This window comes from Trichechus manatus, unplaced genomic scaffold (genome assembly GCF_000243295.1).
Source record: "Trichechus manatus latirostris isolate Lorelei unplaced genomic scaffold, TriManLat1.0 scaffold00254, whole genome shotgun sequence".
In the NCBI taxonomy this organism is placed as follows: domain Eukaryota; kingdom Metazoa; phylum Chordata; class Mammalia; order Sirenia; family Trichechidae; genus Trichechus; species Trichechus manatus.
The window spans coordinates 141,073-160,153 of NW_004444190.1; the positions used below are offsets into that span (position 1 = coordinate 141,073).

The 19,081-nt window shown below is 38.4% G+C and overlaps 1 protein-coding gene across 4 annotated transcripts in view; it reads left to right on the forward strand.

Annotated features, from left to right (window-relative positions):
• CENPU (centromere protein U) overlaps nucleotides 1-19,081 on the forward strand; it is a 62,622-nt gene that overhangs the window by 42,902 nt on the left and 639 nt on the right. For 2 of the 4 annotated variants that reach the window (XM_012559496.2, XM_023724664.1), the window contains exons 9-12: nucleotides 8,449-8,527; nucleotides 8,769-8,816; nucleotides 10,196-10,257; nucleotides 12,453-12,609. In XM_012559496.2, the coding sequence (XP_012414950.1) occupies nucleotides 8,449-8,527; nucleotides 8,769-8,816; nucleotides 10,196-10,257; nucleotides 12,453-12,609 (346 nt within the window). Of the gene's footprint in view, nucleotides 1-8,448; nucleotides 8,528-8,768; nucleotides 8,817-10,013; nucleotides 10,080-10,195; nucleotides 12,610-19,081 lie in introns of those variants that run through there. The other 2 variants (XM_023724667.1, XM_023724666.1) reach the window with 2 other exon arrangements.

Below are 19,081 nucleotides of genomic sequence, written 5' to 3' on the forward strand. Positions count from 1 at the left end.
ATTTGATTCTATGAATTTCTTTATTCCATCCTTAATTTCTTTTATAACCCAGTAGTTTTTGAGCAAGGTGTTGTTCAGTTTCCATGTGTTTGATTTTTTTCCTTGCTTTTTCTGTTACTGATTTCTACTTTTATGGCTTTATGACCAGAAAAGATGCTTTGTAATATTTCGATGCTTTGGATTTTGTTAAGGCTTCCTTTATGGCCTAACATGTGGTCTGTTCTGGAGAATGTTCCATGTGTGTTGGAAAAGAAACTATACTTGGCTGCTGTTGGGTGGAGTGTTCGGTATATGTCTATGAGATCAAGTTGGTTGATTGTAGCATTTAGATCTTCTGTGTCTTTGTTGAGCTTCTTTCTGGATGTTTTGTCCTTCACCAACAGTGGTGTGTTGAAGTCTCCTACTACTATTGTGGAGCTCTCTCTCTTTTCAATGCTGTTAGAGTTTGTTTTATGTATTTTGGAGCCCTGTCATTGGGTGCATAAATATTTATTACAGTTATGTCCTCCTGGTATACTGATCCTTTAATCATTATACAATGTCCTTCCTTGTCCTTTGTGGTGGCTTTTACTTTAAAGTCTATTTTGTCAAAGATTAAAATTGCCATTCCTGCTCTTTTTTTATTGTTGTTTGCTTGACATATTTTTTTCCATCCTTTGAGTTTTAGTTTCTTTGTGTCTTTAAGTCTTAGGTGTGTCTCTTTTAGGCAGCATATAGATGGATCGTGTTTTTTTATCCATTCTGCCACTGTCTGTCTCTTGATTGGTGCATTTAGTCCATTTACATTCAGAGAAATTATTGATAGGTATGAGTTTAGTTCTGAGTTCTGTCATTTTGATGTGTTTTTTTGTGTGTTGTTCACAGTTTCTTTGTTCCACTTAATTTTTTGTACTGAGTAGTTTTTTTTTTATCTTTGTCATTGTTGTTGATTTTATTATTTTTCAGTATTCTTATTTTTCTTCTTTTTTATTTTGATATTTATTATTATTATTAGTTTCCTTTGTGTTTACATTAATATTTACCCCTAGTTTTCTAAGTTTAAAGCAGTCTTTTATTTCTTTATATTGCCCTGACTTCTTCTCCTTATATAATATCTCTGTCTACATGTTTTAGTCCCTCTTTTTTATTTTAATGTTCTCATCTTTTACATATTGACATCTCTATTTCCCCATTTTCAGTGTTTCAGCTTTGATTTATTTATGTGACTTCCCTATCTGGGTTGATATCTGGTTGCTCTGTCTTGGGTTGTTATCTGATGTTACTGATTTTCTAACGGGAGGACTCCCTTTAGTATTTCTTGTAATTTGGGTTTAGGTTTTGCAGATTTGCCTAAACTTCTGTTTATCTGGAAAGGTTCTAATTTCACCATCATATTTGAAAGACAGTTTTGCTGGACATATAATTCCTGGCTGGCAATTTTTTTCCTTCAAGGCTTTATAGATGTCATCCCATTGCCTTCTTACCTGCATGGTTTCTGCTGGGTAGTTCGAGCTTAGTCTTACTGACTTTCCTTTGTAGATGACTTTTCTTTTTTCCCGAGCCACTCTTAAAATTCTCTCTTTATCTTTGGTGTTGGCAAGTTTGATTTTAATATGTCTTGGTGTCTTTCTTTTGGGATCTACCTTATGTGGGGTTCGACGAGCATCTTGGATAGGTATCTTCTTATCTTTCACAATATCAGAGAAGTTTTCTGCCAAAAAATCTCCAACAATTCTCTCAGTATTTTCTGTTATCCCCCGTGTTCTGGTACTCCAGTCACTCTTAGGTTATTCCTCTTGATATAATCCCACATAGTTCTCAGAGTTTCTTTATTTTTTAAAATTGTTTTATCAGATTTTTCTTCAAATAAGTTGGTGTCAAGTGCTTTATCTTCAGTCTCACTAATTCTAACTTCTGTTGCCTCAACTCTGCTCCTATGACTTCCTATTGCGTTGTCTAATTCTGAGATGTTATTGTTAATCTTCTGGATTTTTTACTGCTGTCTCTATGGATTCTTGCAGCTTGTTATATTTGTTATTATGCTTTTCTCTTATGGAGTTCCTCTATTGCTTTGTCTGTGTGTCCCCTGGCTTGTTCTGTGTTTTGCTTCATCTTCTTCTTGATCTCTCGAAGAGTTCTGTATATTAATCTTTTGTATTCCACCTCTAGTAATTCCAAGAAATTCTCTTCCTCTGGAAAATTTCTTGATTCTCTATTTTTGGAAGCTTGCTGAAGCCATCATGGTCTGCCTCTTTATGTGATTTGATATTGACTGTTGTCTCCACGCCATCAATAAGTTATTATATTTATTTATTTTATGTTTGCTTACTTTGTCCTAGCTTCTTGTTTTGTTTTGTTCTTATATGCCCAAATAGGCTCTCATATGAGCTAGTTTGATTATTGGCACCTTTGAAGTGCTAACGTCCTGTCACCAGGTGGTTAAATCTGTTACTATGTATGTGAGCACAGGATTCCATTTTACTTTTCTTGTATGGATTGAGCTCAGGTGACCAGGTAGTCGGTCACCAAGTGTGTGCTACCGGCTCTCATCTACAGTCCTAGACTGGCATGGATGATTGGTGTAGGCACAGGCATCTGGCTGTAGTAAGGGGTCACGCGCAGAGCAAGGCAGCGGTCTGATGGCTGCCCCTGAGTGTCTGGAAAGAAAGCGTCTCCATGTTCCCTAGAGCACATAGGTGGGTGGGTGTTGCAGCCAGACTGTGAGCACCCAGTGCTGTTGGCTGTAAGGACTGGGTGGCACCACTTATTCTTGGGCCTCTGTCACAGGTGCCTAGGTGGCATGGGTGGAGCCACTAGTCCTCAGGCCCCTGATGTGGGTACATGAAGACCCTGCTTAATGGGCGGAGCAGTGTCAAATGTCATGAACCTGCCACTTCACAGCTGAAACACTTGAAGTTAGATTTCAGATATATACCCTATTGTACTGTGGTAAAGAGGGCCTACTCTGTTGAAATGGGCCCACACAAGTCTATGAAGGGGTGAAAGGCACTCAAAGTCCATGGACCCCTTATGCCTGTGCCTAGGCAAAGAAGCTGTGCCTACCCTGAATTATTGGCTTAAGGGAGCCAGCAGATTATTTTTAACCTGTTTGTTAATTTGTTCCCTCTCCAAGCCTGGGAGAACGGCTTAGGGCCCGTGACGGGTCCCACGTCTGGCCCAGGGGACTCAGCAGTCGCTGAAGCTGTCCTGGATGTAGTGCAGGGTGGGGTGCGGGAGGTAAATGGGAGAGAGGTTTTTCCCAAAGGGGGATGTTTTTGATCCATGTGGTAGGCCAAATGCAAGTATTTATCTTTCGCTGATTGAGGGCTGCTTCTCACTGGTTCTGGATGCCTGAGTTGACTCTGCCACTGGGTCTCTCCCGATGTGGATGCCTCCTGAGCACCGCTGCTTGCCTCACCACACACATAAGCTGATCCAGCCTGAAGGATCCGGCTCCTGCCAGGTCATGTCTGGCAATTCTTCACTGCTTCTGAACTGTCTTTCCCGCCCCCTGCCACTCAGTCAATTCCTCCACTTTGCGTTTGATATTCAGGGCTCCTAGATTGTCGTATATAATCAATTCACTTGTTTTTTCAGGTCTTTGTTTGAAGAGGGACCACTAGAAGCTTCTGACTACTCCGCCATCTTGGCCCCTCCTCCTATGTTATAAAACTTTTGAACCCTTCTGATTAGTTTAATCATGCTTTTGATTTGAATGGCAGTTTAGCTGGATATAATATTCTAGGTTCTAAATTATATCCTTGAATATTTGTAAAGCTGCTCTTTTGCCTTTTTTTTGCATCTATTGTTGCTTTTGGAAAATTTGATGTCAATCTAATCTTGTCTCTGTATATGATCTGCTCTTTCTCTCTGTAAGCTTTTGAGAATATTTTGTCTTTGATATCCATAAGTTTCACCATAATGAAATAGCCTGGCATTTTAAATCTAAGGTTCTTTTTTTAATTTCAAGAATTAAAAATATTTTTGTATGTTCTGTTTTTATTCCTTTCTTTTTCTGGGACTACTATTATCTGGACGATAGCATTTCTTCTTTTCTTATCCATATAACTTAGCTTTCTGTTTTTATTTTCTGTATCATTATTCTTTCTTTGTTGTTCTGGGAGAGTTCCTCAATCTGGAAATTGGAAAGTTTGCTTATTTATTTCTCAGATGTATTCATTCTGCTGTTTATTTCATTTGTTGAATTCTTTGTTTAGCTGTTGTCTTAGTTATCAGTTATCTAGTGCTGCTATAACAGAAATACCACAAGTGGATGGCTTTAACAAACAGAAATTTATTCTCTCACAGTCTAGTAGGCTAGAAGTCCGAATTCAGGGTGCCAGCTGGCATTTTTTGAAGAGGGACCACTAGAAGCTTCTGACTACTCCGCCATCTTGGCCCCTCCTCCTATGTTATAAAACTTTTGAACCCTTCTGATTAGGGTTCTGATTAGGGGAAGGCTTTTTCTCTTTCTGTCGGCTCTGGAGGAAAGTCCTTGTCATCAATCTTCCCCTGGTCTAGGACCTTCTCAGTGCAGGAACCCTGGGTCTGAAGGACTTGCTCTGCTCCTGGTGCTGGTTTCTTGGTGGTATGAGGTCCCCATGTCTCTCTGCTCGCTTCTCTCTTGTATCGCAAAAGAGATTGGATCAAAACACAATCCAATCTTGTAGATAGAGTCCTGCCTCATTAACATAACTGCCGCCTATCCCACCTCATTAACATCATAGAGGTAGGATTTACAACACATAGGAAAATCACATCAGGTGACAAAATGGTGGACAGTCACACAATACTAGGAATCATGGCCTAACTAAGTTGACACATTTTTGGGGGGACACAGTTCAATCCATAATAGCTGGGGGTTTTTTATATCTAATATTTCTGCTTGTTTCTTTGTTGTATCTTATGTCCATGTTTTATGTTGTTAATATCTTCCCTTAGATATTTATTTAGCTAAGTTCAAATTACTGGACCATCTATTCTAAAAATATCTTCTGCTGATTGAATCTCTAATATGTTTTTATTCTGAGATAGTTGTGTTCCTCCAGTGTCTTGTTATTTCAGCCCGTGAGCTTATTTTCTTTTGGGGCTATCAGCTTCTCTTTCAGACAGTGGGTACAGGTGAAAAACCCCAGGCCCTGTCAGCTCCCGTGAGTTCAGGGGAGGAAGTGAGTGAGCTCTTGGGTAGAAGCCTTAATCACTTACCCCACAAAATAACCTGTCAGATCAGGACTTCAGCCTTTGCCTTCCAGACATAAGTAACATTAAGAGCAGATATACTCCTTAGATTAGCATTCTCTATCCCTGGGGGTTTGGCGGGGAAGGATGAGGCAATAACTGCCTAGAGTTAGTTAACTCCACCTGTTTTTTTCCAGTCATGTACAGTCCTGCTTTTACTTTTGAGGACACAGCTGTCTTTCAGACACCTGTAGCAACACCACATCGCTACAGGTGTTGGGGAGGCATTGTTGGTAAGAATTAGAAGTGGGGAAGAAAAGCAGGAGTCAAAGTCAAACAGCTCTTCTCCGGATTTCATCCCTTGCTCCCAGGCTACAGCCACCATCTTTAGACCAGTTAGTTCTAAACAACCCCTCTGGGATTTTTCACAACTTTTCTCTACCCTCCACCCTTTTTTTTCTTTTTTTTTTTTTGCATTTTACCTCTACATCTCCTTGTGGTTGATTGGTTTCAGAAAGGAGCCAGCCTGTCATGCTAAGTTATCATTATTGTGGAGAGTGTCTGTTTTATTCATCTATACTATATATGTTCCAGAGCCAGTTTCCTGCTAAAATGGGTATAAAAGTTCTCTTAGCATAACCTGTATTAGTTTCCTAGGGCTTTGTAACAAAGTACCACAAAATTGTTGGCTTTATAACAACAGAAATTTATTGCCTCATAGTTCTGAAGGCTAGAAGTCCACATTAAGAGTGTTGGCAGGCCCATGCTTTCTTCAAGATCCTTTCTTTCCTCTTCCTTACATCAGTGTTGTATCCTTTCACCAAACTATTCAATCTGTATGCTGAGTAAATAATCTGAGAAGCTGGACTATATGAAGAAGAATGTGGCATCAGGATTGGAGGAAGAGTCATTAATAACCTGCGCTATGCAAATGATACAACCTTGCTTGCTGCAAGTGAAGAGGATTTGAAGCACTTACTGATGAGGATCAAAGACTACAGCCTTCAGTGTGGATTATACCTCAAAATAAAGAAAACAAAAATCTTCACAACTAGACCAATAAGCAACATCATGATAAACAGAGAAAAGAATGAAGTTGTCAAGGATTTCATTTTACTTGGATCCACAATAAATGCCCATGGAAGCAGCAGTCAAGAAATCAAATGACACATTGCCGTTGGGAAAATCTACTGCAAAAGGTCTCTTTAAAGTGTTAAAAAGCTAAGATGTCACTTTAAGGACTAAGGTGTGCCTGACGCAAGCCATAGTGTTTTCAGTCGCCTCATATGAATGTGAAAGTGGACAATAAATAAAGAAAACTGAAGAAGAAATTGATGGCTTTGAATTATGGTGTTGTCAAAGAATATTGACTCTACCATGAACTTCCAGAAGAATGAACCAATCTGTCTTGGAAGAAGTACAGCGAGAATGCTCATTAGAAGCAAGAATAGTGAGACTTCATCTCACATACTTTGGACATGTTAACAGGAGAGACCAGTCCCTGGAGAAGGACATCATGCTTGGTAAATTAGAGGGCCAGCAAAAAAGAGGAAGACCTTCACTGAGATGGATGGACACAGTGGCTGCACCAGTGGGCTCAAACATAGCAACGATTGTGAGGATGGCACAGGACCGGGCAGTGTTTCGTTCGGGTCACCATGAGTTGGAATTGACTGGATGGCACTTAACAACAACAACAGCTTCTAGTAGCCCTAGGCATTCCTTGGCTTGCAGCTGTAGCACTCCAGTCTCAGCCTCTGGAAGACCATCTTTTTTTAATAAAAACATCAGTCATAATTGGATTAAAACTGGAATTTTTCATTCATAGATTTTTTTTCTTTAGTTCAATGTGTTATAATCAGTTATATCTATATGCTTTTTAAATTAAAATTTTTGAGATAATTGTAGATTCACATGCAGTTGTAAGAAAAAATAGAGATCTTTGTACCCTTTAGATGATTTCCCCTAGTGGTAACATGTCACAAAACTGTAGTACGATATGGCAACCAGAATATTGACATTGATACAATCCACTGATCTTATTTAGATTTCCATGTTTTACTTGTACTCACTTGTGTATGTGTATGTCTGTATACTTACAAACCAAACCTGTTGCCATTGAGTTGATTCTGACTTATAGGGACCTTATAGGACAGAGTAGAACTGCCCCATAGGGTTTCCAAGGAGCGGGTGGTAGATTTGAACTGCTGACCTTTTGGTTAGCAGCCAAGCTCTTAACCACTACACCACTTAGTTCTATGTAATTTCATCATATGTGTAGTAGGTTTGTGTATCCACTGCTAGTCAAGATACAGAAGGGTTCCTTTATGTCCTTGTGTTCCCCTTTTTATAACTACACAAGTTTTTGGAAACTTCCCTCCCACATTCCGTCCTTAACCCTTGGCAACCACTAATCTGGCTTCCTTTCTATAGTTTTGTCATTTCAAGAATGTTATATATAAATGGAATAATATAGTATGTAACCTTTTGGAATTGGCTTTTTTTCACTCAGCACAATTCCGTGGAAGTTCATCCAAGTTGTTGGGTGTATCAATTGTCTGTTCCTTTTTCTTGCTGAGCAGTATTCTATGATATGGATGTACCATAGTTTGTTTAATCATTTACCTATTGACTGCCTATCACTTAAGTGGGAGACTTGTTACTTTCAACTACAAGGATACTTTTATAATTATGGTGCCCAGCTGTGTTAAGGCAGAGGCAGAGCTATAGCTGCCCTGTGGACTGTCTGCTGTTGCATAGCCCTGGGGGATCCGCCATCCAGCCGGGAGTGAGCAGACATCAAGAATCAGCTCCTGCACACCAGATCTCTTCCCCTTGAGGACAGGGGCCTGAACTAGTCTCTTTGGGTCAGCTTTCTGGTTTCTGAGGGATTGGAGAGTTGACTTCCAACTACCTACTCAGTGGTTAGTCCAAACATGTAACAAGTAAAGTGGGAGGGGATAAAGTCTTGCTGGTCATTGGATCAGGCAGCAGGAAAAAATCGGTTGTTTGTAGGCATTTCAACAATGATTTATATCACTTGTGAACATGGTATCAGGGAGTGAAGATGACCACATACCAGAGGATTTTGGGGAAAATATTTTCTATTTTTTTTATTTTGCTGAGACATTTCCAATACTTTTTAATCCTCAGAAAGAGCTACAGGCTGAGCATTGCCATCTTAAATATTTAAAATGGCATATGTCAAATTGTGTATTTATGTAAGCAAATGAAGCACTTTTCAAAATCCTTTATTATGCCTAATTTGATCTTTTTTTTATTCCTGCATAGACAAAGAATCGAATCTAGAGTGTGTAAGGAAGCCATCAATGAATTTTATTCTATTATTAAAGAAGAACTCATCAAAATGGTAAACTCAGACATAGATTTGTTCTAAATTTTTTTTTCTTTATTACTAATCCTGAGGCAACATACTTCTGTCTTAGAAAAGCTCATATTTGCTGGCAGTATGGTAATGATCTCATTAGAACCACCTGTATTGCACCATGCTGTTTTTAACTAAGTGTGATGTATGTTAAAATAATAAAAGTTATATATATATATGTAATTTTGAAAAATGCATGCAAATATTTATTTTTTGTTTTGTGTAGATTAAAGAAGTCCAGATACTGAAAAATTTGAAAAGGAAGAATGCTAAGGTAAGTCACTTATGTGATTAGAGACGTACAGCCATATAATACTAATACGTATAGAGTTAAGTAAAGACGTAACTCTGTGTTTTGGCCTTCAGAGTTTGTATAAGGATTTTGTTTTGTTTTGTTTTTAATTGTGGTATGTATATAGGTAACAGAACATTTGCCATTTCTATAGTCTTCACATGTACATTTCAGTGACGTTAATTATGTTCATCAAGTTGTTCAACCATCACCGTTAACCATTCCCAAATTTTTCTCTCACCTTTAACGGCAGCTTAGCGTCTCCTAAGCATTATGTCTTTCTTCCCCCGTATAAGTTTTTTTATTTTTTCAGTTAGGCTATTATTTGATTGATCTGGTTGATCTGGTGAGTGCTGTTAACTCAAGCTAAGGAATGGGGGCCCTAGTCATCTTTGTTTCCTAAAGCTGCTCAATGTCAAAATAATGGTTTTTATAATCAACGATGAGAATTTCAAGCCTTTTTTATGTTCCAAAATTAAGCTAAAAGTGGCTAAAAATGACCACTTATATGGATAAGTATTAAATAATGTGTATTTATTGCTTTTGTGGATATCAAAAAGCAAAACTTCCTAGAAAACTCTCAAGTCAAAGGACAGCCCAGGAAAAATACTAGGTTAATGGTCAGAAAACCTCATTTCTAGTCCTGGTGCTGCGACTTTAATGTTGCACCACGTTGAAAAATCACACACCTGTAGGTGTGGGAAACAAGCCAGTGAACACAGGCCACCTTTCCTCATCTGTAAAATGAGGAGCTTTGGCCAAATGACCTCAGGGTCCTAGCTCTAAACTGGCATGAATCCAGGAACGGAAGACCAGCTCCCTCTACATTTATAACAGAAGTGGATTTGAGATGTATATATTTTTCTTCCAGTGGTTACAAGCCTTTGGTTTTTCAGTTTTAAGCTCTTATTGGTCATTTCTACATTGCTTGTAAGTAGTGGGAACAGTCTGAATGTCCAGCAATGGAATATTAGGTAGTCACTGAAAGCGATGGGTAAGATAATAAAATTTGTTATATTGAAATGTTGTTTTTAAAATACAGAGTAGACCACAACATTCCCCTACTTCAATAGCTTCCCAGGACACCTAGATAAAATCTAAACCCCTGAGCTACAAGGTCTAGTGAGACCTTCATAGTAGTCGTGAGGTAGATAACCCCACTATTCTTTTCCTTTATAGCACGTTGTAATTACATACTGTTTGTATGTAGTACTGTCTTCCCTACTAGAACAAAGCTTTATGAAGGTGAGAATTAGGTCTGCCTTGTTCTCCACTGTATTTCAATACCTGGCACAGTGTCTATCATGTGGCAGTGCTCAGGTATTTACAAAATTAACAAAGACATTAATTGTATCACTTAGATGATTTCAGGTATCAAAAGGAAAAGGCAACGTTTGATTGAAGTCCAGGATGAACTACTTTGGTAAGATAATATCAAAATCCTGTTTGAGAATTCATCTAGAAGGATATAATTATGGTATGCCATTTGGGGATAGTATAACTTGCTGCTGTATTGCATCAAAAGCCCAAGTTATCTTTGAGCTTGGAAACTCAATAAAGGTAGGTTATGCCGCCTAGTTGCTAAACCTTTAGCAAAGGAGAATTCAGCACTTATCTCCTGCCAGCAGGTGTCTGGACTCTGGCCTGAGAGGCAGCCTAATTTTGTAATTTAATGCATGGACTCTAGAACCAGGCTGCCTGGGTGTGCATCCAGGCTCTGCCACTTACGTCTGTGCAACCTTGGGCAAGTTAACCTCCCAGCGCCTCAGTTCCTTCATTTGTAAAATGGTCATAATAATAATACCTGCACCTCCTTAGGTGCTGTGAGAATTAAATGAGTAAATATATGGAAAGTGCCTCACAGTGACTGGCATATAATAAGTACTACATAAGTGTTAACGGCTTTTGTTTATGTTGTTGTTGAACCCATTCCCAAGTGTTGGATCAGGAGAACTTGCCAGGCTTTGCAAGCCACGGCTGTCCCCATGGCCTTTATAGAAAACTGGGGCACATAACACCAGCCTGTCACCCAACAAGAATTTTCTGGTGCTCTTCTACGAGGCCAAGACTGTTGTGTGAGCTGGATGGTGGGTAGTAAAGCAGTACTAGATAAGGTCACTGCTCCTTAAAGCTTTAAAATCACTTGTGATATAAAGTGATATTATCAGAAAAGACAGTGCATAATGAAGTACTAAATTTTAAAGAAGAGACTGCCACAGAATTTGGAGAAGGGAGAAATTGGTTATCTGGTCCACTGGTTTCCAGAACTAGACTATGGACAGGTGCTGGCCCATGATAAAGTTTTCATTAGCACGGGCCTAAATAAGAACATAAAGGTAATAAAATAATGATGGTAGCTTGATATGTGCTGGACACAGTCCTAAATGCTTTATATATTAACTCATTAATCATCACCATAATCCTGTGAGGCAGGTTATTATGGCCCTAAAATAAGACTCTGACTTACTATAATTGAAAGCACTCACATGCTTTAAAGACTAACCTTTTTTGTTCCTTTTCTAGATGTGATTTTAGAAGTTGAGAAGCATATTTTGAAAAGGAATAGTAAAAAAAAAATGTGGTATATCACTGTTTTATCTTTACATACGAAAAATGTAAGACACAGAGAGGTGACTCACTCACAGTCGCACACAAGGGACGTGGTGGAGCCAGGATCTGATGTCCACAGTCTGACTTCTGACCCTGGCCCTGCCAACACAAGACTGAGTTTTCCAGAATGTTGCATTTGTTCAATATAAAGAACTGCTAAAATGACTTTTATAAAATTATGATATTAGATGATAGTTCTTTTTTATGTCTTTATTTGGCAAAATAAAAAATGGGCATCCCTCCCACTTTTGAAGACAGATTCATGAAATCCAAGTTATCCCTTTTATTTTATTGGAGCCCTGGTGGCATAGTGTTAAGAGCTAGGCTGCTAACCAAAAGGTCAGCAGTTTGAATCTACCAGCTGCTCCTTGGAAACCCTATGGGGTAGTTTTACTCTGTCCTATAGGGTCACTATGAGTCGGAATCGACTCAACGGCATCAGATATATATTTTATAGGTGAGGAAACTCAGGCACTGAGAGGTGAAGCGGTTTGCCCAAGGTCGCACCAGCCAGTGTGATAGTTTGTCCACTGGTCTTATTAGATTTGGAAAGTAGGCAAGATTTTGACCATGAAGGGGCAAGGGGAAAGTTTTTGCCTGTGTCTTCACTCTTAAACTGAAATGCCTGATTTCTCCTACTTGGGGGCACTAAAATTCAACTAAGTATATGTTTTAATTCAGTAGTTCCTAAGACCTCAAAAATGACTCAATGAAATTTAGGATATATTAGGCATATTCTTCTGTGTGCTTCACTGCTAAGTATTTATTGCACATTGTATTTCAGAGTTGTTTCTATGTTTTATATTAAAATCTAGAATCTTTCACACATTTATAATTTTTCCATTCTTATAATTTATATTTCAGAGCCAAAGAAATCTTAAATCATCTAGTCCACCTCCTCATTTTTCCTATTCACCCAGTATACTCACATACTCAATCTCATATAGTATAGGCTGTTACACTTTATTACATCTCATTGATTTTTTGGAAAAAAATACTTTGTTTTAGGTTAGAACCACAACTGAAACAGCTACAAACAAAATATGATGAACTTAAGGAGAGAAAATCTTCCTGTAAGAATGCAGCATATTTCTTATCTAATTTAAAGCAGCTTCATCAGGATTATTCAGATGTTCGAGAAAAAGACCCAGAAGCCAAGGAAACGGTAACTTCAATTTTTACTTTTTACTGTGCTTCAGAAGATATAGGACATTTGCATGCTAGAACACCAGAAGCTTTGAGGAAAGATAGATGTAGATGCAGCATTACAGAGTCTACCCAAACCAGCATCACTATAAATCAGCGAAAGTTTGTTATAGCATCACATTTTAGCTGCTTGATGAAGGCTAGAGTGGTAGAGAAAAGTCCTACACTGATTTTGTTACATTACTTATGCTTCAGAGAACTGAATTTCCTCAAGGGAAATGTATATCGTGTGAACAAATCTCAGTTGAACAACTGTGCTCTGCATCATTATCATTTTGAACAATGTAAGACCTCTCTGAAATATTTTTTTCTTTTTTTAAAAAATTTTTATTGTGCATTAGGTAAAAGTTTACATAGCAAAATTAGTTTCCCATTTGATGGTTTACATAAAGTGTTCCATGACATTGGCTGCATTCCCCACAATGTGTCAGTATTCTCACTTCCACCCTGAGTTCCCCGTTTCCTTTCATCTGGTTTTTCTACCCCTTCCTGCCTTCTCATCTTTGCTTCTGGGCAAATGTTGTCCTTTTGATCTCATATAATTGGTTTTAAGAAACACATCAATTCAACCATTTCTACTTGTACAATTCAGTGTTGGTTGTAATCTTTATAGAAGCAGATCACCAGGCATTTCTTCCATGGCACCACTGGTGGGTTTGCTGGGTGGGTTCGAACCACCAAGCTTTTGGTTAGTAGCCAAGAGCAAACTGTTTGCGCCATCGAGGGACCTCAGACCCACTTTATTTATTTATTTATTGTGCTTTAGATGAAGGTTTACAAAGCAAATTAGTTTCTCATTAGACAATCAGTACATGTATTGTCTTGTGACATTGGCTGCCAACAGCACAACATGTCAACACTCTTCCCTTATCAACCTTGGTGTTTCCCCATTATCAGCTTTCCTGTTCCCTCCTGCCTTCTTGACTGCTCCTGGGCAGGTGTGCCCATTTAGGCCTGTCTAACAAAGAATGTTGAATATACCATGAACTGCCAAAAGAATTAACATGTCTGTCTTGGAGGAAGTGCAACCAGAATGCTCCTTAGAAGCAAGGATGGCGAGACCCTACGTCTTACATACTTCAGACATGTTGTCAGGAGGGATCAGTCCCTTGAGAAGGACATCATGCTTGGAAAGTACAGGGTCAGGGAAAAAGAGGAAGACCCTCAATGAGATGGAATGACACAGTGGCTGCATCAGTGGGCTCAAGCATAACAACGACTGTGAGAATGGCACAGGACCAGGCAGTGTTTCGTTCTGTGGTACATAGGGTCGCTGTAAGTCAGAACTGACTGAACGGCACCTAACAACAACAACAACAACAATCTTTGGTTGAAGGGTGAACCTAAGGAGTAACTTCAGTACTGAGTTAAAAAGGTGTCCGGAGTCCGAACTCTCAGGGTTTCTCCAGTCTCTATCAGACCAGTAAGTCTGGTCTTGTTTTGTAAGTTAGAATTTTTGTTCTACATTTTTCTCCAACTCTGTCCGGGACCCTCTACTGTGATTCCTGTCAGAGCAGTTGTTGGTGGTAGCTGGGCACCATCTAGTTGTGCTGGACTCAGTCTGGTGGAGACTGTGGTAGTTGTGGTCCATTAGTCCTTTGGACTCATCTTTCCCTTGTGCATTTGGTTTTCTTTATCCTTCCTTGCTGCAGACAGGGTGAGACCAGTGGAGTATCTTAGATGGCCGCTCACAAGCTTTTAAGACCCTAGACGGTATGCATCAAATTAGGATGTAGAACATTTTCTTTATAAACTTTTTTATGCCAATTGAGCTAGATTTCCCGAGACCATGGTCCCCACAGCCCGCAGCCCAGTGCTTTGGTCCCTCAGGGAGTTGGGATGTGTCTATGAAGCTTCCATGACCTTGCCTTGGTCAAGTTGTGCTGACTTCCCTAGTGTTGTGTACTCTAACCCTTCACCAAAGTTACCACTTACCTATTATCTACTTCGTGTTTTTCCGTCCCCTCCCCTCCCTTGTAACCATCAAAGATTGTTTTCTCTGTTCTAAATCTTTTCATGAGTTTTTATAATAGTGATCTCATACAGTATTTGTCCTTTTGTTATTCACTTATTTTACTCAGCATAATGCCCTCCAGATTCATCCGTGTTCTGAGATGTTTCACAGATTCATCATTGTTCTTTATTGTTGCGTAGTACTTCATTTATGTGCATGTACCATAGTTTATCCATTCATCTGTTGATGGGCACTTGGTTGTTTCCATCTTTTTGCTATTGTGAATAATGCTGCAGTGAACATGGGTGTGCATATGTCTATTTGTGTGATGGCTCTTATTTCTCTAGGATGTATTCCTAGGACTAGGATTGCTGGATCGTATGGTACTTCTATTTTATCATTTTCCAAAATGTTTCTATCATTTTACATTCCTACCAGCACTGCATAAAAGTTCCAATCTTCCCGTAGCCTTTCCAACATTTGTTATTTTCTGTTTTTTTTGATTCATACCAGTAATGTTGGAGTGAGATGGTATCTCATTGTAGTTTTGGTTTGCATTTCTCTAATGGCTAGTGATCACGAGCATTTCCTCATGAGTCTGTTAGTCACCTGAGTGTCGTCTTTGGTGAAGTATCTGTTCATATGCTTTGCTCATTTTTTAATTGGATTATTTGTCTTTTTGTTGTAGAGGTGTTGGATATTCCTGTAGATTTTAAAGATCAGACCTTTCTCAGATTCATCATAGCCCCCAATTTTTTCCCAGTCTGTAGTTTCTCTTTTTACTCTTCTGGTGACTCTTTTGATGAGCATAAGTTTTTAGTTTTTAGAAGATCCCAGTTATCTAGCTATCTTCTGGTGTTTGTGTATTGTTAGTTATGGTTTGTACCCTATTTATGCCATGTTTTAGGGCCTCTAGCGTTGACCCTATTTTTTCTTCTATGATCTTTATAGTTTTTGGTTTTAAATTTAGGTCTTTGATCTATTTTAAATTAGTTTTTGTATACGGTGTGAGTTATGAGTTCTGTTTCATTTTTCTACAGATGGACATCCAGTTTTGCCAGCATCACTTGTTAAAAAGACTGTCCTTTCCCCATTCATTGGACTTCGGGCTTTTGTCAAAGATTAAGTGACTGTAGGTGGATGGATTTACATCTGGGTTCTCGGTTCTGTTCAGTTGGTCAACGTGTCTGTCATTGTACCAGTACCAGGCTGTTTTGACTACTGTAGCTGTATAGTAGGTTCTGAGGTCAGGTAGTGCAAGGCCTCATATTTTATTCTTCTTCAGTAGTGCTTTACTTATCCATGGCCTCCTTCCTTTCCATTTAAGTTAATAATTAGTTTTCCCATCTCCTTAAAGAATGCTGTTGGTATTCGGATTGGGATTACATTGTATTTGTAGATTGTTTTGGGTTGAATTGACATTTTCACAATGTTGAGTCTACCTATCCATGAGCATGGCATGTTTTTCCATTTATGTAGGTCTCTTTTGGTTTCTTAAGTAGTGTTTTATAGTTTTTTTGTATAGGTATTTTACATCCCTGGTTAGATTTATTCCTAAGTATTTTATTTTTTTAGGGACTATTATAAATGGTATTCTTTCTTGATTTCCTTTTCATGGTTCTTTTTATTGGTGAATAGGAATCCAGCTGATTTTTGTATGTTTATCTTGTATCCTACTACTGTGCTGAATCTTTCTATTAGTTCTAGTAGTTTTCTTGTGGAGACTTTTGGGTTCTGTATGTGTAGTATCATTATCATCCGCAAATAGGGCTAATTTTACTTCTTTCTTACCAGTTTGGATGCCCTTTCTTTTTGTTGTCTTATTGCTCTAGCTGGGACTTCAGCACAATGTTAAATAGAAGTGGCGATAAAGGCCATCCTTGTCTTGTTCCTTTTCTCAGGGGGAATGTTTTCAGCCTCTCTCTGCTAAGAATGATGTTGGCTATTGGTTTTGTATAGATGCCCTTTATTATGTTGAGGAATTTCCCTTCTGTACCTATTTTATTGAGAGTTTATCAGGAATGGGTGTTGGACTATATCAAATGCCTTTTCTGCATCAACTGAGATGATTATGTGATTCTTTTGTGTAGTGGATTACATTGACTGATTTTCTAATATTGACTTGCATACCTGATATGAATCCCACTTGGTTGGAGTGTATTTTTTTTTATATGATGGTGAATTCTATTGGCTAGAATTTTGTTAAGAATCTATATTCATGAGAGATGTTGGTCTGAATTTTCTTTTTTTGTGATGTCTTTGCCTGGTTTTGGTATCAGGGTTATGCTGCCTTCATACAATGAATTCAGACATATCCCTTTTCTGTGTTCTGAGATAGTTTGAGTAGTACTGGTGCAAGCTCTTCTCTGAATGTTTGGTAGAATTCTCCAGTGAAGCCATCTCAGCTAGGGCTTTTTGCAAGGGGTGGGTAGTTTTTTAAATTACCTTTTCAATCTCTCCTCTTGTTATGGGTCTGTTCAGATTTTTTACCTCAATTTGTGTTACTTTAGGTAGGTAATGTGTTTCTAGAAATTTGTCCATTTCCTCTAGGTTTTCAAATTTCTTGGAGTATAGTTTTTCATAGTACTCTGTCATGATCCTTTTTATTTCAGTTGGGTCTCTTTTAATGTCCCCCATTTCATTTCTTATTTGTGTTATTTTGCATTTTCTCCTGTTTTTCTTTCGTCAGTTTGGCCGATGGTTTGTTCTGTTGATCCTTTCAAAGAACCAACTTTTGGTTTTGTTGATTCTTTGTATTGTTTTTCTATTTTATTTTTTTCTGCTCAGATCTTTATTATTTCCTTTCTTCTGGTGGCTGTGGGCTTCTTTTGCTGTTCTCTATTCGTTTAGGTTTTATAGCTGATGTTTTGATTTTGTTCCTTCTTTTTTTGATGTGTGCATCTATTGCTATAAATTGACCTCTAAGCACTGCCATTGCTGTGTCCCAAAGGTTTTGATATAGTGTTTTCATTCTTGTTTGATTCTAGGAATTTTTTGATTCCATCTTTGATTTCTTCTATTACCTAGTGGTTTTTAAGCAGGGTGTTATTCATTTTCGATGTATTTGTTTTCCCTTTGCTATTCCTGTTATTTCTAGTTTCATGGTATTGTGATCTGAGAAGATGCTTTGTATTATCACAGCGTTTTTGATTTTGTTGAGGGTTGCTTTGGGGCCTAAGATGTGGGCTATTCTGGAGAACATTCCATGTGCATTGGAAAAGAATGTGTACTTGGCTGCTGTTGGGTGGAGTGTTCTATGTCTATGAGATCAAGTTGGTTGACTGTGGCCTTTAGATCTTCTGTATCTTTATTGTGTTTCTTTCTAGATGTTCTGTCCTTTACCGAGAGTGGTGTGTTGAAGTCTCCTACTATTATTATGGAACTGTTAATTTCTCTTTTCAGTGCTGTTAGAGTTTGTTATTTGGAGCACTGTCATTGTGTGTATAGATATTTATTATGGTTATGTCTTCATGGTTATGTCTTCATGGTAGATTGTCCCTTTAATCATTACATAATGCGCTTCCTTTTGCCTTAAAGTCTGTTTTGAGATTGGTATTGGCACTCCTGCTCGTTTTTGGTTGCTGTTTGCTTGATATATTTTTTCCATGCTTTGGTTTTTGATTTATTCATGTCTTTAAGGTGTGTCTCTTGTAGACAGCATATTGATGGGTCTACAAGACCCATCATGGGTCCTGTGTTTTTTTTTTTTTTTTTTTAATCCATTCTGTAACTCTGTTTATGAGTGAGTTTAAGCCAATTATTAAAAATCAGTGTGATTATTAATAGGTGTGAGTTTATTGCTGCACTCTGACATATTTTAAAGACCCTCTTTCTTTTGTTGTTTTTCTACAGATTCATAGTATCTTTAGTACCTTTGATAAGCTCTTCGGTAGGATGTGATTTTAGAAGTTGAAAAACATATTTAAAAAGCATATAGCAAGAAAAAATGTGATATATTATTGTTTTGCTTCTGAATTTTTCCTACAGAATTTTCTGCTATTATGATAGCCAGCTCATATTAACAGAGATATTTAAGCAATTGAAAAAATTATGTATACTTACATATTTTAATTGTTATATACGTCATGTCCTCCATCCACCCCGACCCCACATGGCCCCCTTCTGTCTCCCTCGCATTGTCCCACGGTTGCCTCGTGCTGTCTGTGGCTGGACTAAGACATTGCGGACGAATGGGAGAAGGCATCCCACAGCCGGTTGGCCACCATCCCTCACGTGGCTTAGTCACTGCTGGTGCCTCGGGTATATTGTTCAGGATGGCCCATGGAGGGCACCCAAGGCCTAGCCGCGGTCCTGTGTGGGGCCCAGACCATCGGTTCTGCGTGGGGCCCAGACTATCGGAGGTGCTGCCTGAGAATTTTTTCAAAGTTGTCATAAATGCAAAATGTCAGTTAATGAGATAACTGATAATTGAGGATTAGATGTATTATCAATTATGTCCTAAGAAAAAAATGGATTA